The 24,581-nt window shown below is 38.9% G+C and overlaps 1 protein-coding gene and 1 non-coding gene across 2 annotated transcripts; one reads left to right on the forward strand and one right to left on the reverse strand.

Moving 5' to 3' along the window:
* Positions 1-516: 516 nt before the first annotated feature.
* Positions 517-589, forward strand: trnaa-agc (transfer RNA alanine (anticodon AGC)). The gene has a single exon. It is a non-coding gene; the product is annotated as a tRNA-Ala (tRNA).
* A 1,706-nt stretch (positions 590-2,295) lies between these two features.
* LOC100710657 (otoferlin) lies at positions 2,296-23,673 on the reverse strand. Its single transcript, XM_019348523.2, has 44 exons — positions 23,577-23,673; positions 22,508-22,600; positions 20,886-20,955; positions 19,749-19,818; positions 19,072-19,198; positions 18,669-18,723; positions 18,441-18,572; positions 18,281-18,343; positions 18,089-18,173; positions 17,840-17,999; positions 17,578-17,764; positions 17,272-17,458; positions 16,916-17,139; positions 16,509-16,617; positions 16,103-16,280; positions 15,842-15,962; positions 15,656-15,756; positions 15,481-15,571; positions 15,273-15,389; positions 15,009-15,161; positions 14,707-14,896; positions 13,859-13,983; positions 13,614-13,748; positions 12,581-12,742; positions 12,371-12,490; positions 12,107-12,268; positions 11,811-11,973; positions 11,650-11,723; positions 11,552-11,578; positions 11,318-11,440; positions 9,940-10,012; positions 9,221-9,339; positions 8,990-9,127; positions 8,747-8,878; positions 8,347-8,474; positions 8,062-8,232; positions 6,774-6,934; positions 6,298-6,440; positions 6,105-6,193; positions 5,858-5,956; positions 5,513-5,754; positions 5,168-5,346; positions 4,822-4,922; positions 2,296-3,137 (listed from the first exon to the last, which is right to left on the reverse strand). The coding sequence occupies exons 4-44, from the start codon at positions 19,792-19,794 to the stop codon at positions 2,957-2,959; spliced, it is 5,373 nt and encodes a 1,790-aa protein (XP_019204068.2). The 5' UTR covers positions 19,795-19,818; positions 20,886-20,955; positions 22,508-22,600; positions 23,577-23,673; the 3' UTR covers positions 2,296-2,956.
* Positions 23,674-24,581: the final 908 nt, after the last annotated feature.

Consider the following 24,581-nt stretch of genomic DNA (forward strand, 5'->3'; position numbering starts at 1 on the left):
CCTGAGCTGCTCAGACCTGTGTTAGGCATCATTTAGAAATAAAATGGGGAAAAAAGTGTTTGTTTTAGCCTGACGGGTAACGGGTGCGATTGGCTTCTACCTCATTTTTCATAAAGTTTAGACAACGACTGGAAACATTGAAACTTTGCTTGTAATATATCCTTGATGCGGTAAAAACGTGCGTAATTTCGGCAGAAATTATAATAAAGGTGAGACTTAAAGATTTGTGTCTCGGTTAATATGAATCATAGATGTAACTAAAGTTTGAAGTGACTGTTAGCAGTTTTTGTCTTGACTACTAAAAAACGAAAAAACGACCACAAAAGGATGGTATGCAGAAAAATTAAGTAAGATAATAAAAAGAACAGTGAGGAAGTTCAGCAAAAGTTCTCTTTTGGTGTTTATTAACGTTCGCGTGTTGTCTAAATAAGTTCTATACATGATGTTTTGACACAGGAAGCTAACGCAGCTGTGAATGAAATGATAAAAACAGTTGACGTGAGTGTTTGTATAACCGGGGGATTAGCTCAAATGGTAGAGCGCTCGCTTAGCATGCGAGAGGTAGCGGGATCGATGCCCGCATCCTCCAATGTTTTTTTTTTTAAATTTGTTTTTGTTATTGAATATTTGTTCTTTCATAGATTCATACATTAACTATGAGTAACAGATAACCTCTTAACAAACTCTGTGTCAAATGATCAGCGAGTTACGCGGAGCAGTCGTACCTGTATAGCACTGTTAGTGTTAATTCCAAAGAAAACCAGCAGATGGCAGCATAGACTCATAAACGATTGATTCATGACCACGTCTTAAAAATCTCTCCTCTGTCTATATTCATTTGGTTCAAAATGAGCGTGTATTTAGAGCCACGTGTTCAGGTAGGTTTGTGGCTTTTTTTTTTTTTCTTTATAAGGAGCGAACATTTCAAATGGAGGACCAAAATGGCCAAAGTAGTTTAATTAATTAGATTATATACAAAGAAATACAAATATGCTTCATTTTTTAAAATTATCTGTGTGATTTTGTTATTGTTTGCCTATTCTGTTAAGTGCAAGGTGATCAAATAGCTGATTCTTATTCTGATTCTGAAAGAAAAATGGAAATAAAGACAAGGGTTTTCTTGAAAGGGTAAATTAATCCTCCAGGGAAAGAAGTGCTGACAGATGATGATAAAAATGTTTATTGTTGTTTCGTAACTACACAAATTACTGCACAAGCAAGCTGTTCATATTACAATATATCAGAACAAATGTGACAGTCTTACCTCGGGGCAGCAACAATCACAACACTAAAACTAATGGTAATCATTTCAGCAAATATAGCTGTCATTGTGAAACAATGATGTTTTGTACCACCACACCACAGTAATGGATTACATTATATGGTATGAGAATAACGTTTGCAAAAGGGGATCATATATAGGATATATGCTTGTAATCAAAACTTTATAATATGTCAAATGTCATTGTATTACTGTGTGACAGGTGGAGGTAGGACCCAATAGCAAAAGGGGAATTACTAAGAACTGGGAACTAATAAGTTAGGAGATAACAACTAGATTACAAGGGAAACACAGCACACAAGAAAAGACACAGGAAAAGAGACAACACAACAACAAGCAGAGGAAGACGGACGACTTAAATACACACAGGATAACGAGAGGATGGGAAACAGGAGGAAACACACTGGAACTAATACAGACTAACAGGACAGGGGAAGCGGAACTGAGCACACTGAACACAAGGTGAGAGATTTTCAAAATAAAACAGGAAGTACGATAACCACAGAAAAACAGACATGGAAACAAGACTGACTGGGGAGACAGAAAGAGAACACCGAACGCGGAGACAAGAGTTAAACAAAAATGAAGACAAGGCCAAGACTAGAAACTACAAATAGTACACAAACCAGAAAAACAACTAAAAGCAAAACCAGGCGTATACACTAAATCTTAGAATATTAAATAAAGGAGAATCCAGAGTCCAAATACAATACAAAAACACTGGATTACAGACCCAGTACTGTCCCCCCGCCCCCCTTCAAAAACACCAGTGAAATGCTTTCTTTACAGTGTAAAAACAGTCAAATTCAGCTGTTTATTTTAAACTCCCAGCATCTTCTTCACCATGTATCCTGGCATGTTGTACAGGAAAAGAGCCATGATGGCAAGCAGCAGGAGAGCAGTGACAATCTTGATGGTCAGCCACCTGTACTGGTCACAAACCAGGCGTTTCACAGCTTTGAGAGGGATGAGGAACCAGAGGAGGGCAACATCTGGACGGCTGGTGGAGTATAGAGTTATAAACACTGCGTTAGACAAATAACATCAAATAACTGACAAACCAATTTTCTTTCCGAACATCTAGAGGTTGTCACCAATTGGCTTGTACTACATTAAAAACATAAGTGAGAAAAAACCAACATATTTGAACCCCATACTCACTGATGACAAAACAACACTGCATGCATTCTTTTTTTAGTTTTCTATTGAGCACTAAACAAAGAAGGCATTCATGTAGAAATGACATAACCCTCTGATAAATGGATTGTCCACATCTCAGTTTATTCACAAATTTAAAATATCATACACAGATGCAAAGCAAAAAAACTGAATTCAAACACAATATACTCACTTTTAAACCAGTACAACATATGAAGGTGACTAATGTTCAGTTATTTTAAAAACAAGCACTGAAAATACAGGAAACACTATTTCAACAAACAAGAAAAACTGCAAGAACAACAAAAAAACCATCTTATATGATTTGTACACATTAATAAACAATATCAGACACACTCAAGTAATAAGTATTATCAGTAGTGTTACTGTGATAGCGCCTGTTTAACAATGCGGTGGTTAATTTATGATATTGTAAAGCTGAAATCATTCACAACAGAATACAAGTTATCACTGAACACGCAGTCTTTGAAAAGGTAAAAACCTCAGCTGTTTCTCTTAAGCTCCCAGCATCTTCTTCACCATGTATCCAGGCATGTTGTATATGAAAAGAGCAAAGATGGCCAGCAGGAGAAGAGCAGTGACAATCTTGATGGTCAGCCACCTGTACTGGTCACAAATCAGGTGTTTCGCAGCTTTGAAGGGGATGAGGAACCAGAGGAGGGCAACATCTGGACGGCTGGTGGAGTACAGAGATGTAAAAAGACGTTAAAGAAGCCAAAGCCATTTTGGCCCACAGATAAGCAAAATAATCGATTACTTGCATGGAGGAAATACCCACATGATTTAACAAGCAAAGGTTACTGGTTACCTGTTTAACACCATAACTGATTCCATTAAGAATTAAGTAGCAGCCAGGTGATGCTAGTCAAAATGCACTTGGCTAATTGATCATCAGCAAATGTGAGCACCTCTATAAAATCATTATTTTGGCAGTTTGCTGGTCTGGAGCATTCAGGTGTTTGTTAATGAACTCTCTTTTAACAGGAACCAGACTCAGGGAGGAGGGGCCATCTGCAATTCACACTGAATGGATCAGGAGTAACTTGGGCTTCAGTATCACAAGTATATACTGGCATACAGACTCAACCAGGGAACAAACCACCAACCTTCCACTTAGTCAGCATCTTGCTCTACCTTCTGAGCCATAGCCACCAAGGTGGCCTCAACCACCTGGCAACCTAGGCTAAAATGACCAATTTTGGGCATATGAATAACGTCTAACATCCCGATTTTTATTTTCATTTTTTGACTTTTTTCACTATTATTAAGTATATTGATTTATGAGCAGCATGAACAGGCCTAACAGTACTGTAGCATGGGTGTGTGAAAGTTAATTTGGCAGATTTCTTAAAGAATATGGTTTTCTGAATCCTTTCTTAGTGCATGTTGTTTTCTTGGTGTAATTTTGTACATTTTAATGTATTGTTTCATTGCTCTTATTTAGTTTTAAAAGTACTGACTCAATAGAAAAAGTGCACAGGAAGTTTGGAGGAGAGACTAAGAAGTTCTACGATTATTCTGCTGGAACCCAGTGCAGAGCTTAAGCTCCCAGCATTTTCTTCACCATGTAACTGGGCATACTGTAGAGAAAAAGAGTGAGCACAGGCAGCAGCAGGAGAGCGGTGACAATCCTGATGACCAGCCATTTGTACTGAATGCAGACCAATTGTTTAATGGCCTTATAGTGAGTGAGGAACCACAGAAGGCTGGTGTCAGGATGGCTAGAAGGACAGAAATGTGCACGTTCAGTATTACAGATTTGAAGGACTTTGGAGCATTTTACTGTTTTTCTACATTAAAACTGAGTTAATGCTTTGAAAGTAAGTGGAAACAACAATAAAGCAGAAAGCAGGATGGGGAAAAATAATTCTAGTCAGAAATAATGATAAGAAACAGCAACTTACCGAGTAAAGAAAGAAGATCCTAGGTCTAAGTCCAGCTCTTGACTGAAGCAAATTCCTTCAACTGTCTTTCCTCAGTTCATGAAATCACTTATTGCTTTTTATGCAAGTTTAATATTGTTTTTTATATGTTTTTTTAATGATTGTTTAACAGGTGTTTTTTTTTGTTTGTTTTTTTTACAATAATTGGTTTAACAATTCAATTTACCACTATATCTATTTTGTTCTCTGTTTTTCTGTTTTTCCCCTTACCTGTTGAATGATATTTGTTCAGACTGTCAACCTTTAAACCTGCATGTGTCTGTGCAGGTACAGGTATGTGTACACGGACACAACATTTAGTATGTGACTGTTTCTGTTTATAGGAGGGGTTTATGTAGAAGCCAAAAGAATATACTTGACCATGCCGCTGAAAAAATTCGATCAAAAGAATGGGTGATAGGAAAACATCCTTCATACTTGGGTTTCTCCAGTGGCTCTGGTTCATTTCGTCCTTCACCAACTGGACTTTTCTCTGCCTCCTCTCCTGTCAGAAGGTGCAGCTCTGCTTCCACTTTTCCCTGTAAAGACAAAAAACAGTACGAGTGATATGGATTCACGCTATTACCTAAAGCAAGGATGTCAAACTCATTTTATAACATGGGTGAGACCAGTGAACTCTGTCAGCATACAAAAGTTTATCTACACGTTTAATCCTGGAGATATGTTATGAAACAGTGTGCTTTACTGCTTGCGTTAGCATTACAAAAATGAGTCATTCCCTACTTAGAACGAAGATTTCAGGTGGTGCTTTGGTGTGACTGACCGTAAGCTCAAACTCATCTTCTTCATTCCTGGCCACAAAGGGCCACCAGCCTTTGATCCTCTTCTGTTTGAAGATGGAGACCATGGGCATCTCTCCTTCATTTGTCACCATTTCAATGGTACACTGCTTGGCAGTCTTGGCGCCACGTGGGAAACGGTTCAAGTCCAGCTCAATTGCACCTATAAAGACATTTTTTCTAGAGTAAATGTCGAATAAGTACGAAGGTTAAGCCATCTTAATGTCATTACGCCTAAATTTACAATGTTGCCTGCTGTGTTAGTGGTGTTCCACAAACAAGCTCTTATGAGTAGGGATGATTTGTAGCTTAATGATTTTTGACAATACCCAGGAAATCATCTGCTGAGAAATGGTCGGCATCCCACACTTGCAGGTTAAGACGAGCAGGGATCTTGTACTCAGTCTCATCCCACGCGAACATGGACTCTTTTTTTGAGATGACGATCTTCTCCTCTGCCATGAGGTAATCAAATGGATAGATGAAGCGCCAGTTGAAATTCCCCTCCCCAGTGATGGAGTGATAGTGGACATCAGTGTCCTGTTTGTCCTCCTGCTGCCCTTTTAACCAACTGTGAGAAAAGGGGGGTTTGTAAATGTTTCCGTATCGGGAATCTGATTTGACTGACTTCTGCTCATAAACAAATAAACAAAAAACAAAAGATACATTATTACCCTCGCACAAATATATCACTAGATTTCTCGCCAGTGAAGATGTCATCATCCTCCAGAACGACTTCATCTGTGTTCCAAATTATGACCCTCAGTTCAAACCTGTACAAACGCAAAAACACTAATCAATGATCAATAGTGATTGGTAAAAACCTCAAATTAAACTGCACCATTTATTCAAATACGTTAAGATGGTTTTGAACTTTATACTGTGTGTGTTAAAGCTGCAAGACGACTGTTGAAACCATACTTCTTTGGTTTCCTTGGTGAAATGTCAAGTGCAGGACCAGGTGCTGTCATATCTTTAGGGAACATATCCACCCACATCTCAATTCTTCCCTAAACAAAGTACAAGAAAAAAATTCTTTGTTTTTCAATATGCAAATAATCTGTAGAAGCTAATTTCAACATACAAGTTATTATATTTAAATAAGTTTACACACTTGCTCAATTCCTGGTTTATCAGGGTGGAGCAGTGGTCTGGTCTCCACGTGTTCTGGGACGAGCTTGCAGCCAACTCGTGGAATTTCTTCCCAGTGGTTCAGCACAGTAAGGGCAAGGTGTTCATCTGTCTGCTTCTTCAGACCTGACAAACATCATCACAAAAATCTGTGTATTTTTTAAAGCAAATACTATCAAACAAAATTAAGCTTTCCCTTTAAACTGTTTAAGCATATATCAGACTTGATGCGTGCTCAATCATCCAGGTAAGTAAATGCCAAAAAGTTGATGAACAGAATCAACTTTTTGGCATTTATCAGACCAGTTTGTCAGTAGTACCAGCATGAAATTGTGCATTACCAACCTCACAAACAAGCACACAAGTATTGGAGAGAGTATGTCCCACTACAGCAATATTGCCTTTCTTTAGTAAGTTACTGAGAAAATGAAGTGGGAGAAACAGAAGGTCATTGAATACCATTTTCATCCTCTATCTCTCTTGGTGCCATGAAGACACGATTCTCCACCTTCACTCTTCCTGCAGGACCATAGTGAGGCCCGTCCAGTTTGCCATCCTTACACAGCTTAGCCAGGATGTGCGTGGGTTTCATCGGGTCACGCCACACATTGTAACCATGGCTACAAAAAAGGGTTAAAAAACAACATTTTTAAAACTATAATCAAATGAAAGTAAATGGTGACATTTTAAAACTCTAAAAAAAACCTTGACATACACAAACACACACACACACACACACACACAACCCCGTTCAGCTATCTTAGTGAGGACCCTCATTGACATAATGGTTTCCCTAGCCCCTTACCCTAAACCTAACCATTAAAAATGAATGCCTAACCCTAACCCTTACCCTAAACCTAACCATAACCTCATTGTAACCCTGACACTAAAACCACGTTTTGAGCCTCAAAAATGGCTTTAAATGCCTTCAAAAATGTGAGGACCGGGTTGTGTGTCCTCACAAGTGACTGCTGGTTCTCACAAGTATAGTAGAATGCAGATTTCGGTCCTCACAAAGATAGCTAGACAAGAACACACACACACACACACACACACACGCACACACAAACAGATATGTTGGGTTTGATATTGAAGGAAGACTTTAACACAAATCAAATTCATCTAGACCAGGGATGTCAAACTCATTTTACATCATGGGCCATGGCCCACTTTTATGTTAATTAATTGTTTAACTGTGACTTAATTACTTTGGTGAAGTACAACTGGCCATGTGGATGTCTTGCAGAAAAAGCTGTAAAATGTATGAAAGTAAAAGTGTATGCCTCCTTCTCATTTTACAAACCCATCCAGTGGCCCAGATTAGGAGCCTTTGCCAGGCCAATTCTGGGCCCTGGGCCTTGGCTTGTGACACCCCTGATCTAGACTGATTTGACGTAAGTTGCCCAGTTTTGGAGATGAATTTAATTGCCTTGTTACCCAGTTGGGCTTCTCGAGAAATCATGATGTCTTTACTCCAAACTTTATCATAAGCAGTTTTAAGTACAACAGGAACTAGGTTTTTCTTGATATCTATGAAGACAGACTAGCAACAGGTTAACTATTAATGGTGGCTGTGAGTTATAATGTTAGTGAGCTGAACGCTTTCATTTGACTGAATTTGTAGTAAAGTTTGTGGTGAAGAGCAGTGCATCTATTAAAAATGAACAAATTGAAGTACTGGGTTTTTTTGTTTTCACTTTCATGTTGGCTAATGCTACTTGAGTCAAACAGATTGTGTGATTCTTACATGGCGTAGGCACGTGTGATACCACATGTGGCTCTGTGTTTGCTGTAGAAACGGTTCTCGAGGTCAATTTTGGTTTCTCCAATGAGATCATCGGTTCCCACCAAGTCCCAGTCATAAATTGACACAGTTAATGTGGAATCCATTGGGAATGTGGCCTCCACATCAAAGGATCTAATAAGAGACAGATTTTTTTTTTAAGGTTTTAATTAAAATTCAATATATTCAGAAAAAATAAAAACTTGTAAGATCGTATAGATAAGGCCACGATGCTCTAAAATTACTTACTTGCCAAACAGCGGGTTCAGCTGTTTTGAGATGTAGTTCTCTTTGTCTTTTACCTCTGTTTTTCCAAGTTTTATTGCAATGTAGGGGTCGGCTTTACCATTTATGTCTGCTGGATGCAGATCAGTTGCCTACGAAAAAAATTGGATACATTTTAGTATAATAATAAGTAAGTCTAGCATTCTCGGCTAACCAGCCTGTCAACCTTAAACATGTCCAAATGTGGGTGGGTATTTGAAAGAAACTCTCAAAGACAAAGTGGCTAAAGCTAACATATGCAGAGCTCAGAACCATCCACAAGCTAGCACCCCTGGTACGAACCTGACTATGAGCACTAAAAGGAGCTAAAGGACCTCTTCCCAGAATATTGAAATAAATATTCACAGCAGAGCACATAGCTTACCCTGATGACATAGATCCGAACAAGGACGTTAATGGGATCATTGCTAGGAATGTTATTAAACATTCCCATGTTGGAATCAAAGTTCATGTCTCTTGGCATATCATCCGACACTTTGTACATGCACAGCGAACCCTGAATTGACACAGCGATACAAATGAAAGGGTATTCAGAGGAAAATATGAAAGAATTATTTAAAGAGCTTTGACTTTCATTATCAATGAAAAAGAAGAGACTATTTCTTACTTTGAATTTTCCAACAATCCTATCTTCATCTGTCACATTCTGATCATCATCATCACCAGCTTTTCCCCTGTAAAGGTTAAAACTGTGCAGCCAGTCCTCAAAGTTATCAAACTCGCTTTCCAGTTCCTTAGGATACACCTGAACACAGATAAGTGTATATATAAACACATAAAAGGTTTGGAATGACTTGTTTTCTAAGACCGTCTGTATGTCGCAGTCACAGCTGTATACCTTCAACTCATCCAGCTTTGGCTTTTTCTTCTCATAAGGATCGACTGCTGGTTTCTTCTTATCTTTCTTTCCTTTTCCCTTCTTTGTGCCTTTCACAGGAGAGTCATCAGGTTTGATATCTGAGTACAGGTTAGTAGCGAGGACACAGGGACGGGGAGAAGGAGCAGAGCGCTCGAGACATGAATTCCACATGAAAGTTGCCATTACGGTACAAAGCAAGCATGCCATTGAACTCCTGAAGTATAGAGATCAGTGAGAATGCTTGGTATTGTGACGGGATCCTCCAGGTAAGCTGTAGGTATTAGCTGATTCTTTATTGTGTGCCATGCTCCATCATCTTTGTGTTTTTAGTCACTGTGTTGTTATTGACAACTTTCATGGTTAGCATATGACAAATATGCATGTATGGGAGAAGAAAACAAGCAATTGTCCTACGAATGGAAATTTGGATTCATGTCAGCATCTACATGGAGGCATTCTTGGGCTATGAAGGCTATGAGGTTCACTACTGCACTGTAGAACAAAACAACAGAGTTAGTGAGCTAATAAAGGATGAGTTTTAAACTTAGGCACACGTGTCAAACTATGATCATCACAGATTTTTATTAAAGCACATAAAAACAATATTCAGCAAACACAAAAACATATGGAGATGCAATTAGTGAATTTTAAAACTGATGAAAAAAAAGAAGAAATTTAAGGTTTCATCTTTTTTTTACCTCCACCATCTGCAATGTCCATGTCATCTTTGTCCTCTGAGTCTGAGAGAGCTGCCTCTTGAGCCTTGAGTGACTGAAAGAGTAAAGCTCTATTTCTTAACTGTCTAGATCAAACAAGACCTCCTACTTATCACCTATAATATCAAGGTTAAGATCCATTAAGTCTAAATAAAGTCTTAAAGAAAATTCAATCTACAGCACTGTGCAAAAGTCTTGAGCTGCCTTTTATTTTGAAAGGAAATTTGAAAATAGTTGCAATGATTGACTGAAACATGAAAACAAATACAGAAATGTTATATATAAAGAAAGAACTGTTTGTACAGATCGAATGAGCTTGAAAGTTAGTATTTGGTACGATCACCTTTATTCTTCAACACAGCCAAAGCTCTCTTAGGCAAGATTTCTTGTTATTTCTTTAAATAGTTTTCAGGAATAGTTCTCCTGGATTTAGGAAGGACATTCAAAGCTCTTCTCCGGATGTTGACTGCCTTTTGTTCCATTCTTTGCAAAGATTATCCCACAATGCATCAGTAATGTTGAGGTCCGGGACAGCCAGTCTATTACTGATAGTGTCTCAGTGTTGTACCTCTCTCCTGATCTCCTTGATCCATACCGACGATCATTTGAACCCAAAGTTTCAGATTAGAATCCATCACACTATTAGACCCATTATCACTGATTTTCAGCTCAGTTCTTGTGTTATTTGGCACACTGCAGCCTTTTCTCCCTGTTTCTCTTTCTTAAGAATGGCTTCTTGACAGCATTTCTGATGAGGCTTGAATGAGCAGTAGATAGATCGACCTAAGGAGATGCATCTCTCAGATTCTGTGTGATTTCTTGATGGCCTTTTTTCCTTCTTCTTAATGATATGATGTTCAGATACTGTTCATCTGTTGTAGATAGTTTTTAGGCCTGCTGCTTTTGATTTTGTCCTCCACTTTTACCAGTTTCTTTAATTTTTTAAAGGACAGATTGCACATAATGGCGATATATGCAAAGTTTTTGGCTAATAACTCTTTGGGAAACGCCTTTTTGGTTAAAAACACTTGTTCATCCCTCGGTCCACCCTAAGTCTTTTTATGTTTAGACAGGTCGTTGATAATAAATAAAGAAATAGCAGTTTCTTGGAAAATGGTCAAGTAGAAGAACTGGACTCTAAATAAGTGAAAAAGCAGCCAATATCCAAAGAAAAACTCTGAAAGTCCCACAGAAATCCTGGAGAACTATTGCTCAAGAACACTCTAAAAAAATTTAAAAGAAAGTCCGTAAGCAAAACATAAAGAAATGAGGCACAACTCAAAACTTTCGTGTAGTACTGCATCATCATACTTAGTAACATTATTAGAATTATATAATCAGTCAAAAGAAGGCTTGTTACCTCTGTCAAAGTTTCAATGGAAGCGAAATATTTGGACCACCAGTCCAGCATGCTCTCATCAAGTTCCTCTTCCTCCATCTCATCACCCTTCTTCCTCTTCTTCTTTTTCCCTTTTTCATCATCCTTTTTATAAAAGTAACACAGATCTTTTGATTGAGGCTTTGAAAAATCTTGATTCACTATGAAATAATGGAGTTTGATTTATAAATCAAGCAAGCACAGATCTCTACTTACCTCAACTTTGACCACAGCATCAGAGCCCTACAAAGGAACACCAGATTGTGTTTACTTTGTATTTTTTATTTCTGTAATTTTCAAAAAGTTACACTTACACAGTCAAGTCTGACAACAGTTTCCACTTTCTTAAAAGAAGGCTCAGAATCCATGCTGACAACAATAATTTCCTCTGAAAGGAAAAAAAAATCATCATCACAAACTGTCAGACAATACTGTACGGCGCAAACATATATTCTACTTTTCAGTTATTTGATACCTGTAGTGGACCAGTTATTGGCTTGCTTGTCAGCTCCCCTGTAGATGAACTTCCGCAGAGTGGTGACAGCATGAGAGCCAACCAAAGTGTAGCGGCCAAAAGCTCTACAGTCCACTACTCGGATGTTCAGCGGCGGGTGAAGCAACTCATTTTCAGGTAAGTCCTGACACACAAAATCCAGAGTGAGTTCTTGCAGAGCAGGCGTGGTGACTGACATGAGTCAACCCAAGCTTCAGTTCTATGTTTGAACGTAAATGCATTGATGGAAAAATATATCAATAGTGCCAGTACGGTACCACTTCAAACCACTTGACAAGAGTGCTGAAGTTGGGGTTTTTCCTGTAGTTGGAGATGAGGGCAGACTGAACTCCCTTTCCAGCACATTCAATGTCCACGCGAGGCCGGTCCACCTGGGCGAGATTCACCCTCTTCAGGTCCCTCAAGCCCCAGAACAAAACCTAAAGAAAAGAAAGGTTAGCTGACATTACAGATGTTTTACTTTCTTTTAGTGAATGTCTGTCAATTAACAGATGATGTCAAAACTATTCTGAAGTCTTTACTTCAATCCTGTACTTGCTGAGCACTGGTCTGATCCCCAGTGGTACTGGGAGGATTGGGCCACGGTCTATATCTGTAGGACCATCTATGGGAGGTAGGTCAGCTTTTCCATTGGGGCCAATCTAAAGGACGATATAAAGAACTATGAAGCAAATGAAGTGATGGAAGCATAAGCTCACGGGTTGAGGGTGTCTATTCTTTGGAAAGCTAACCTGCAGCAGTTCAAAGGCTGCCAGCATTTCTCCAGCGGTGCAGTTTCCACGGTAGATCTGATAGTACTCCAGTTGGGGAGGAAAACGTGGGGGACCGTAGTGCTCATCAGCCATTTTGACCACAGGCTTAGCAAAGGTTCTGCCCATGAAGTCAGCTTTACCCTGAAAGCAAAGGACCAGACGTAGTGAAAAATTACATCTGATCTGATTATTTAAAAAAATGCTCTTCTTGGCTTACCGTATTAGTGTTTATATTACAATGAGTGCATTTTAAAAAGCAATTAGAGAGCTGATTGTGAAGTAATTAGTCCTATTAGCAGGAAGAAACATGGCTCAAGGTGCACATGTTTCACACTAGATAAAAAGCACTGAAGATAAAAGACAAAGTAAACAATGAAAGATCCCTAAAATAACCAGTGAACTGCAAAACAGATATGCATTTATGCACATTCAGAAAATTAGTGAATATCTAATAAAAAAAAAAGAAAGAAAAAAGCAACTTAATCTTTCTTGCAGTTAGTGGTTATAAAAAGTCAAAAATCCTGTTGGTCACATACAAAAGCACAAGTTTTACTTAAAGGAATGCAACAGGGATAAGTTAATCACGAGGGTCCATCAGGTCCTTATGGACGTATCTTATTCCTCTTGCATGCCTTTCAAAGGAATCTACTCTGCACACATGACAGTGCTGCTACAGTACATCAAGCCAATCCACACTCTACTTATCCAAAGGGTCATCCAAAACAATGGTGTTTTTGTCAGGAGATAATATAAAATAGTCAGTCAGCAAACACATTCCTTCAGATATAATTCATGTCAGGTTGCTATGGAGACAAAGACAAACTCAATGAAATCAACCAAACCATTTATGCAAAAAAAAAAAAAATGTAATCATAAAAATAAAAATATTGCCGGTATACCACATGATTCTTTTAGTCTCTTGTGACTCGGTTAGTCATACATTTCAACATATAAAGATGAAGGATCATGGTAAGATTGCTGTAAGGCCTCTGTATATCAAAATAACCCTTACCACTGTGTCTTGATCATAGAGCTCAATGACAATAATAGGAGGGTCATCTCTCAGTTCACTGGCCTCCCCAAACAACTCCACATTCTCAAAAACCAGCAGCTGGTCCCACGTGGGGCAGAGGGTCTCAGCCAGCACCTGCAAGAAGACAAAATGTTTAAAGTGATCGAGAACAGGTTCTCAAGTAAATAAAATTCCGTGCTAGCAGGTGATCTCATTTAAAAAAAACAACTTTTGAGCTTGCCCACCTCAGTGACTTGGCTTTGCGATGAGAAGAAAACTCTTGCAAATGGATCGGACAGACCTGTGCTGTCAGCGGCGAACAGGCTGCGAGCCTGGTACATGTGGACCCTCAGCTGGAAGATTTGTTTCACTACAGAGAAGTAAATTCTCATAAGTGACTCAAGAAGTATATAACAGTATATGTACTTCTTGATTAAGTTAGATTTAGAGATATTATACTTTTTTTTGTTTGTTTGCCATACACTCCATATAAAAGACAGGTTGCAGTTTCCAGGTGTAAAAAATGAAGCCAAGTAGCAAATCCCTCTAATGACCAGCAGGAGGTGCCCTTATGGTTTGGAAATTATGTGTGATTGTTCATTACTATTAAGGCTCAGAAAGACAATAAAGGCCACCTTAAAGAAATGAAAACTTTGTGATTGATGAGTTTCTATTGAATGGGCGATAAATCTCAGTCAAATCCACCCCTCGCTCATAAAGACCAGTTTTACACCAAGATACAAATCTGTCTAAGGCTTCATGTCAGGACCTCACTAACCAGTGGGTGACACCATAGTGACTATGCCAATCTTTTAAACTGAGTCTATGTTGTGAGCATAGCATGTCCACCCACCGGCAGCCAATCAGAAGAAAGCTGGCTTAAAGCGAGGAAGGCCATAAAAGAGTAAATATAACTATATGGTAAAGGACAATTTTGAACTGGTTCACACAAAGCTAATCTAGTAAAGTTTAAGAATACATTTATACAGCTGTAAATGGGCATAATTTCTCCCTTTAGCCACAGTGTGAATGGTAGATATCTGTTATGAGAAAAGCTGGTGTAAGAAGTGGGTGAGCTGCAAAATGGCCTTACTCATGTAGGTGAGGCTGATGGGTGGTGAGGCTGGCAAGCCGGGTCCTCTGGACAACTTATTTTCCTCAAATCCATTAGGTAAGCCACTCAGGTAGTCTTTGCGCTGCCTGCTCAGACCCAGCCACAGATAAATCTCTATCTTGGATTGCACTGTCCATCCAGCTGGTCCAAAGCCCTTTTTGCCAGGGATCTTTTTAAGAGGAAAATACAAAACACTTTAGCTACTGCAGAACACAGAATACAGATAAGGAAAAGTTTCATTATAAACTGGGAGTCTGTATTAGAATATATTAGGTACTCGCCCTGAGAAAGATTGTTTTGACTTTCCCACAGTCTTTTCCCTTCTCCTCGTCTATGCTGGAATAAAGGATGTCCTTAGAGGGGACACGTGCATAGGCAATACGCTTTCCATTACTTATCATCCATATGAAAACATCTGGAATGCTGTGTTGAGGCTGCAATAAGAATGAGTCCTCATTTAAACATGTTAGTGAATAACCATTATAGTACATACAAATGCACCAAAATAGATTATTTGTAAATAAAGACATAGACATAGATCTCACTTCCTCAGCCAGAAAGCGCAGCTTCGACAGGAAGTTCTGAGCCAGCTTCAGCTTGTCTCTCACTGTGCTTTTTTTCACCTGTGACCTCATGGTCTTAGCTTGCTGACCAATGGCCTCCTAAAATGAGGAAGAGGTTCAGCAGTTAGCACAGTACAAATATAATCAGTAGGTGGGAAAAATAAAACATTACTCTTTTGAGTTTACGTACCACTTCCGACAAGCACAGCTTCAGTCTCTCTTTGTCAAGTTTGGTTCTGCCCGACTGACTCTGGTCCTTGTTTGCCAATGAAAGAAACTGACTGAAAGAGTTAAGGTTTGGTGAGTGCAAATGTTTACAATCATTAAAAACACTTAATGCGCAGCCTAAGTTTGTAACCACGGACCTGCATCCTTGGCTGAGTTCCTCAAGAACACCTCTAAGCCTGCGCTCGGGATAGGCCTTCTCTGTTTTAATGATCTCTTGCACATCATTCAGTCCATCCTCCTATGAAAGCAACATAACGATAATGATTTAAATTATTTTGGCGTTGACTTAGACAAACTTAGCTTTAAGTAAATGAATGACTTGCCAGTTTATCAGCAATGTTGTCAATGATGTTGGCATTATACAGCCTCCTTCTCTGGTCTTGCCACCAGCTCTTAATGTAAATGCACGGCTTCCTCTCAAAATATGGCAGATGGAAATAGTTTCTGTGGATTAAAATTAGAGCGTATCTAATATGTTATTTTTTAAAATACCTAAATCAATACTTATAAACTGTTTTTACAATCTTTTAAAACAAAGCAAGAACTAAAAACTTTAGTATTGTATGTGATATTATTGCTCTGACCGGTCGGTGATGACAGGTTTCATGGGTGGGGTTGTTGCCACTGACTGCAGGTCTCCATCGTCGTCCATCTCCTCTTCACTGGAATTGTTGATCAGTTCAGTTTCCTCTTCGTCTCCATCACCCTTCTTCCCCTTTGTTTTTGGTTTGACAACTCCGTCATTCTCATTTCCATAATAACCTGGCAACAACCATGATGTTAACAGTTAAACCATAAAAGATGCGGTACTTACTATATATCCAGCAATAATAGTAGATATATTTAAAAAAAACTACAGCAACACAGCTATTATTCTAATATAGTAAAGGATAAAACTGTGCAAAGATATTTAATAAAGGTCATTAGGCATGCTAATTTCTCAAAAAGTCTGCTAAACACTAACACTGACAATGAGGTGATGGAAAGTACCTATGGTGACCTCAAAGTGTATGGGCTTATCACCAATCTTTCTGTCAACCATTGTGGCCTCCAGGAAAGAACTGAAGAGGAAAAATTCCTCAACCTTTCCAGTTGCAGTCTGTGAAAACAAAAGAATGGACAAGTATAATAATCTGCATATGAATAAAGACTTATATAAAGGTGGCATCAATGTAAAAAAAAAAAGTTCAAAGCACTGTAATTCATTACATATTGACAACAATCAATTTATCCCATGTTATGAGGCATACCACTGTGTTTAGCCACATTGATGCAAACAGCTATTAATAATACACCAGGTACTATTAATAATTCACAGTAATTTCAGGCACATAACCCATCAGTGGGAGAAACACTTGGGTCCATCTGCATGGCTGCCCATCCAGGCAGGCATTCACCTCTGAGATGTTGGGTATTCCCTCCACCTGCACCTCTGTGGAGCTGGTAATTTCAGGGGAGGAGGTGTCCAGGAGCTCCATGCCAAGGCTGATGAGCAGACGGGCTCTGAAGGACACGCCCTCTCCAAGTCCATCATTTAACTCCTGGTATTCATCCATCAGGGTGTAGGTACGAGTGGAGCCATACATGTTCACCCAAGCGGGCCCAAGAGTCGGAAGGAAGCCTGAAAAATAAAGAGAAAAAGGGATTTTAATCTAATAACTTGCAAGAGCAAAACAAACTGACATGTTAAAAGAAAATCTTCTGCAGTTAATTTGTGGAGAAGATTTTCTTCAAACATTTATAGTTGCATCACCTTTGTCCCCATCGTTAGAAATCTTGCGCAGGTCTAAGAAGTGCGTTCCTATCGCAACATCATTCACTTTATCCGAATCTCGGAGCTGGATCTTTATACGTTTGCAAAGTGGTGGAAACATCTCAGTGAAAACAATTTGCTCGTTCCAGATAGGCTCATAGCAGCTCTTCTGAACTGATGTTTTCCCCTGTAGTAATCACACATTGTAAACTTATGTTATGTCAGTGAGATTTAGATTTTGGGTTGGATGAGAAAAAAAAATGCTACATAGGGCAACGAACACATGGCAGCTTTGTTAGCACTCACCTTCTGCCCGGCAAACTGTACTTGGACATAAGGATCAACCAGGTCCTTATTTTCTCCTATGAAGGCCTTTTTCACATTTGCCATGATGCTGGTGTTCATTCTGGGGAGCCCCTCAGCTCTGTAGATCTTCAAGTAATAACGAGCCCACTGCCTCTCTGCAGGGACCCCCTCAGGTAATAAGAGATTCCTGAAATAGAGAGTTAGTATGTTTCCTTCACTAGTTTCAAATGTTAAAAAAAGAATAGCTCTGTGTTTTATTTACCCCTCTATGTCATCTTCTTCAGATTCATTTGCCTTGTGTGGAGTTTTTATAGTGTCCCCTTTAGCCACAACTGCAATATCACATTTAACGTAGCCTTTACAGCCAGCTGTGATGTCATCAGGGTCAGACAAGAGAGCCCATTTGTGGTAAAACTGATGATCTACAAGTCAAGCAAGACATATTGATTAATGCATTTGTATCACTAATGTAGTGATATTTTTAAACAGCTGATCTCGAATAATCCTTTACCAGGCTGGGAGTAGATTGTGCCTACGTCCATTTTAAAACTTCCAACCAAGGTCCCACTGCGCAGAAGATTTTTGGAGTGCACTACCTATAGTTTGGTTTAGGGAAGTAAACAACACAGCATTTAGTAGACTTGTGAAAAGGAACTGTTATCAGTGACTTTTATGTTTAACTATAAGGAACGAAACGACTCACAGACACTTTCAGGATTTTGTCAAACATAACATCTGGAGGGACGTGGAAGTCGAACACAAAATACTGGAGATGCAAAAAGAGTTTTGATGACAATGATGCACAGTTGCCCTTTTAATAAACTTTTAATAAATTATTATACATGTTGTAATGACAGACTCACTTCATTGTAATATGGGCAGTTGGTTGATTCCTTCATTGAGGTGTACTTTTTATCTTCTCCGATCTCCACGCAAACCATTGGATCCATGTTCAAGCCCACCAGCTGTCTGGCTTCAATCACTGTCACACTGACCTGGAATTAAATAATCAAATGTTTGTCTACTATTGTATATATAGCTATACATCAAATATAAAAGCAGAAACACAATCAATAACAACTTTCCCTTGCCTGATAGTCTACTGGTCTTCCAGAGCTGGGCTCCATCTTGATGTCTGGCTTTGACCTGCATCGCAATGTGAACGTGGTTAATGTAGAGTGAGACGGATGCAAATAAATTATCTTCATTGTGTTTATAGAATGTATAATTAAAATAAAAATAATAAATAATCAGAATTAATGCAAATAGATAAGTAACTAAAGACACAATTTAGCTAGCGTAAAGCGTTTATAGTCAAGTGTGCAGTGAGGTGGAAACTTCAGTAGTGGAAGCAAATGCTAGGATAAACTGTTCCTCAGTCCACTGGTTCTCATTTTTGTGGTTCTGAATGGTTTTGCAGGATGGCAGCAGTTTGAACAGAGAACGTCCAGGGTGTGTACTGTCCTTGCTGTTCATGCACTACAGAACTCTTGCCTCTTATTAGACACGTTGGTGGTGACAGCTGTGACTGAGGCCAGTGAGATGGTGTCAGGGTCCACGCCTCCTCCCATGAACATGCCCTGGCGATCCAGGTCCTCTGTCTCCAAAATTGCCGGCTCATCTGTAGATCAAATAAAAGACAGAGTGAGGAAAACGTGTTATTTTAGTAACAGCGTTAATTCCAAAAATGTCATTACAAGAGAAGACCCCAAAATACCTTCAGCCTCTCCCAGCAGAGACAAAAGAGAACACAGCAGGTAGCCTGACTGCTGTGAGAGTGGCAGTCCAGTATTTACTTCAGGCAATAAAGCCAAAATACTACCCTTCCCAGAGTGACACCAATGCCTTACACCATTAATAGTAGCGACATTATATTAGCTGTTTTCACCAAGAGGACACAGAGAGATGAAACCATAGAACATAATTTGAAACCCATCCTGTTGACCTTTTGATATGTTACATCTACCAATTAGAAGCAACAGTGCGGGATTAGTTATCTAATATCCAAATAGCTATTAGGCAATTTAAATGTTAACAAGATCGGGATACAAAAGCTGATACTTTTGTATTTTATATTCAGGATACTAATACATTTTGAAAAAAAATGGTTGCCGGGTTTTGAGTTGGTGGCTCCGTGCTATTTTGACCTAATCATCCATGTTAGCCAATACCTCCATTTCTGTCCTCCTTTTGTCCTCGGTTCTTACTGCGCTTCATGGTTCACGACAATCCTCGAGTGCTCTGTGAAAAAACATAAAACAATAAAAATTTCATAACAATTTTGTACTTTTGTTTTTATCAACATGAGTGAACTAATGATCTGTGCGTTTTTGTTGTTGTTGTTGTTGTTTTGTATATTTTCTATGCATGTTCTGTTGCCAGAAACAACAACAAAACCCATTGTTTAGTAACACACCTGCAAAACCTTAGCAGAATAAACCATAGCACTTTACTATTGGCCTGTGCTGCAGACAGAGGCTAAATTATTAGGACTGTTTAAATTAAATGCTAAAACAAACAACAAATAAAAAGCAAGTGTAAGGACAGAACACAGCACAGAAGGTATGCAAGAAGAAGGGTGTCACCATACTACCACACCCTGGATTACCCTTTAAAAAGGCCTTTTCAATTATTTAGATTGGCTGACCTTAATACATGAATTGGAGGGGATACATTTCACATGCATTGTGAAAAATAATACACTTAAAATAATTAATTTGGTAAGTGGCACAATGTGGGGCAGGTGCCAGCATAAAAGAAAACATAAGCACAAAAACATGATTAACAGCTTGGATACTGGAAAATTAAATTTTTCCCTCATTTATCTAAGATTAAAAAAATACGGAAAATTGGATTACTGTGGTGTCAATTAACTAGCATGGGTCACCTTTTCTAGTTGTTTTGAATTTTGCTTTTTTACATTTTCAGTTTTTACGAATATCCAAAAACAAAGTAATACATTGCAACACTTTCTGCTGAATGTGTAAAACAAGCATCAGTGCTTCAAACTGCTCAAACCAATACCAACTTAAGGACTGTTATGAGATGCACACGGAGAAAGTTTAGAATAACTAAAAGAATAAATATTTTTGCAGCTCTGAAACATGGTTTTTTTTTTAACTCAACTGACTCTAATCTACCAAGCCACAAAAGGGTTCCTCATAAAAGAAACAGTCTTTCAAGTATACTGCAAAAACACTGAGGAAAAAACACTGAGGCCTAATTGCCAAAGTTATTTGCTACAGTACAGCTGATCTTTCACTTAACTTGGTGTTGCTAAGGAATTGAAACAATCTGATCATACATACCATACAGAAGGAATGATTCCCCTGTGTCCTTCCTCTAAGCAGGCTGTTATTTTTTCCTCTTTTTTTCCCTCTGGAAATGGAAGAAACACTACGTAAACATTTTAGACATTTGCGCAGCACAAAGAATAAGGCTACAAAGTAAAGTTGCGCAGAAAAGAATTTGGTTTGTCCAAGTCTAAAGTTGGGCAGGAGTGATGTGATACACCAATGAATAGTGCATGAGTGTTGAACCCGAGACTGGTAACTATAACTAGGGACCGCTGAGAGACGTCACTGTCTGCCAATCCACACAGGCTCTGAGTGCTACAAAGGATATATGTATTAAGCTTTTTTTAAACATCTAAAACATTTCAAATGAATGAGATAGTTCATGATCATTCTATTGTAGTGAATCTTCCTAATATAGCCTGCAAAGCTCCAACACCACTACTGGAAAGTATGTTTTAAGTACAATTTAGAAAGTATGTTGCAATAAATAATAATCAAGTTTGCTACAATGTGATTATAAAGACAATTCTAAGATTTTCATAGTGTTGCCATAAGTTAGGGTTGTTTAAAAAATCTACTGGAAGTGCTTTAAATTGTGTGAACTTTGGGTAATCAGTATATTGCTGTGTAACAAGTGATAGGATTTCATGGAAGTAACCAAAATGTCAGCCCATCCTAGCCGAAAGAATGCTGCTTTTTAATCATTAATAAGGTGCTGCGCCCAATTTGGTCCTGGGGCACACATGCATTTTCTTTTATCATCATCGTGCAATCGCCAAATGATGTTAAACCATATTTGCAATGCCTTGCATTTCAAATCCATTTAAGTTTGAGCGATTTCAAAGATGACCTAAATATTGAGTCACTGTTGTTATTTCAATAGGGCTATTTACTTGAAAGATTAAGGAACCAGCATGTGTTTTTAAAAGGGGGAGTAGAAGTATTTGCCAAAAGCCTTGATTGTGTTGCATTATTTTGCCGAGCTGAGATATGCTTTAGCAACTTCTATTCAATGCAACTTCTCTTGCATGCTGAAGTACAACTCATCATCTCATCAATTACACATACAGCCAGTCTGTAAGCTATACGTCAAAGTCTAAAGTTCCTGGTATCCGATGAAACAAGTCCCTAAATTATTTAGATGGCCCAGTCAGTGTTGCATGTGGCAACCTCATTAAGAGGAGGTATCACTGTTCACAATAAAAGAAATAGATTTGCTCGCAGGAAATAACGCAAACACTGTATCTTTGTTATCATATAGGGAAAAATGCCTATGGATAACACTCTTAATTAAATGATGCAAAGACTATTTTAAGTGATGCATGTATGAAACTATTTTGGGTAAATGCATTTCAAACAAAACACTGTTTTTAACTTTGTGCACTAGCTTCCTTGTTTTTACCTAGATCCGTAACAGATATATTCTTTTCCCACCAGTGGGAAGTGTTGGATCGGCTCAGTGACACCAGCCTGTGGTGTCACCGGTGTCTGTTGAGGGATTCTGCTGTTAATTACATGATTCAATACCAGCTAAGAGGGGTTGAGGAGATGTCCTAAGTTCCTCCAGGAGAGCTGGTAACCGTGTCACCAGTAGTGCAAAGTTACCGGTTGCCCCTGTTGTCTCATATACTAACCTCATTCTCTGATGGATGTTGTCATCAAATTCAACTTTAAGCACAGAAGATGACGCTAGGGACCAAACCAGTGGCCATGGCTGGTGATTCTGGCTTGATAAAGAACAAAAATTAACATGAATTAATAATTTCCAATAGTTTTTGTTTTGTTCTAGTCTCTCTGTGCTCTTCTTTTTTTCTATTCTCTTTCCTCTTAGCTTCTGGCTTGTTAGAGCAGAGGGCTAATCCAGGTGCTGCTGGGTGTCTCTTCCTGTAATAAGGAAGTTCTTCCTTCCCACTGTCACAATTGCTTTCTCATAGGGGATCATTTGATTGTTGGGCATTTCTCACTAATTTTGTAGGGTTTTGACCTTGCAATATTAAGCGCCTTGAGGCAACTGTTGTGAATTAGCACTATATGAATAAAATTAAATTGAAGTCAACTTCTTTATACAATATAAGAGTTTTGAAACACAACTGTCTAATAACTGTGCAGTAAAACAGAGCATCGTCTATATTATGGATAAATATTTAGGTAACACTTATGAATATGCATGAGAAAGTGACACCTTTGACAATGTCGTCTAGGATGAGTCACAGATGAGTCACAGAATGAATTGATACCAATCATGCAACCTTATCCCGTGTAGGTCCAGTGTCCAAAGACCTCTTTTGGCTGTTGGTTGTAGATTGGTTATCAACATCTTATTCATGCTCCACTGACTCTGTGGGGACACCAGCTGACTGTGGTGTACTATATCGTTGGGGCACATTTCAGACTGTTTGGATGACGACTCTGGCAAGCTTGACCAGTGAAACACAGCCACAGGGCATTGTTGGTGGTGGTGTTGAGGGGGCATTGTGCTAACCAGTGAGCACGTAGGACCTGGGTGGATTTGACCCTATATGACCTCAGAAACTAAAGAAATAGTCAGAATCTGAGTGATTATTTTTAATGTATGTGGATTGAAATATTTACTATATATAATAAAACACCCTATTATCATATAATGGACAAACAAAAATCATGTGAGACTGTTTGTGTGGTCAAATTGTGTGAGCACATCACTGACAGTGCTTAGCATCTTACCATGTTTCTCTCTTTAAGGCCAAAGAAAGGAACGGAAACACCACCTGGTGGCCAAAGAGCTGTCACTGCAGTTGGCTGTACTGTGTTTGGCTCTGGCTCACGACACAGCTGAAAAAAAGAGCACCATACCTGGAAGGAAACTAAAGACAAGGAACAAATATCCTTTCACTACGCTTAACAGTCAGCTGATACCCAAAACACTGCTCACAGTGCAGAGGAGACAGAATTTAGAAGGACTGTTTAACATACCTGACTTTTTGGGGGGGTGGCGATCGTGGCTCAAGAGTTGGCAGTTCGTCTTGTTAATCGAAAGGTTGCCGGTTCGAGCCCGGCTCCGACAGTCTCGGTCGTTGTGTTCTTGGGCAAGACACTTCACCCGTTGCCTACTGGTGGTGTTCAGAGGGCCCGGTGGCGCCAGTGTTCGGCAGCCTCGCCTCTGTCAGTGCGCCCCAGGGCAGCTGTGGCTACAATGTAGCTTGCCATCACCAGTGTGTGAATGGGTGAATGAGTGAATGTAGTGTAAAGCAGAGGGGGACACATTCACCATAAAATATGTAGGGCCTGGAAAGAAAAATACATTATGAGAAGCTGTAAAGTTGTTTTCATTGCAGCTGTTAGTAGGAGTCTTTCCTCTGAGCTAAAAGAGTTGAGTTGCATGTAATTATGCACATAACACAACATTGCCAGCCTTGTTAGTGTTATTAGTAATTATTTCCTACAGACAGGATTGGTCCTAACTGTTACGTTCTGTTCTTTTCTATACTTGCGACAGGTAAGTCACCACACAGTTATTTATCTATTTATTTATTTTAGGATTAGTTTACCCTAGTGAAAAACAGTTTCATTGTCTAGTTGTTATCATCATTATCATCATCATCATTATTATTATTATTATTATTATTATTAACAGTTCAACTCAAACTGTCAAACTGCACCAGCACAGTTCTTTTCTGGTTCCTGATTGGATCATTCTAAGTTTACTCAGAGACAGTATAGACTTTGTTT

This window comes from Oreochromis niloticus, linkage group LG19 (assembly GCF_001858045.2).
Source record: "Oreochromis niloticus isolate F11D_XX linkage group LG19, O_niloticus_UMD_NMBU, whole genome shotgun sequence".
Lineage (NCBI taxonomy): Eukaryota > Metazoa > Chordata > Actinopteri > Cichliformes > Cichlidae > Oreochromis > Oreochromis niloticus.

Excerpts from the sequence above, each read along its gene's own strand:
- LOC100710657 (XM_019348523.2), bottom strand. The coding sequence starts at position 19,794 with ATGAAGCGCAGTAAGAACCGAGGACAAAAGGAGGACAGAAATGGAG. Across the intron at positions 9,128-9,220 it reads CAAAGCTGGATGAGTTGAAG|GTGTATCCTAAGGAACTGGA; the intron begins GTATACAGCTGT and ends ATCTGTGTTCAG. Across the intron at positions 4,923-5,167 it reads AAGATGAGTTTGAGCTTACG|GGAAAAGTGGAAGCAGAGCT; the intron begins GTCAGTCACACC and ends TTGTCTTTACAG.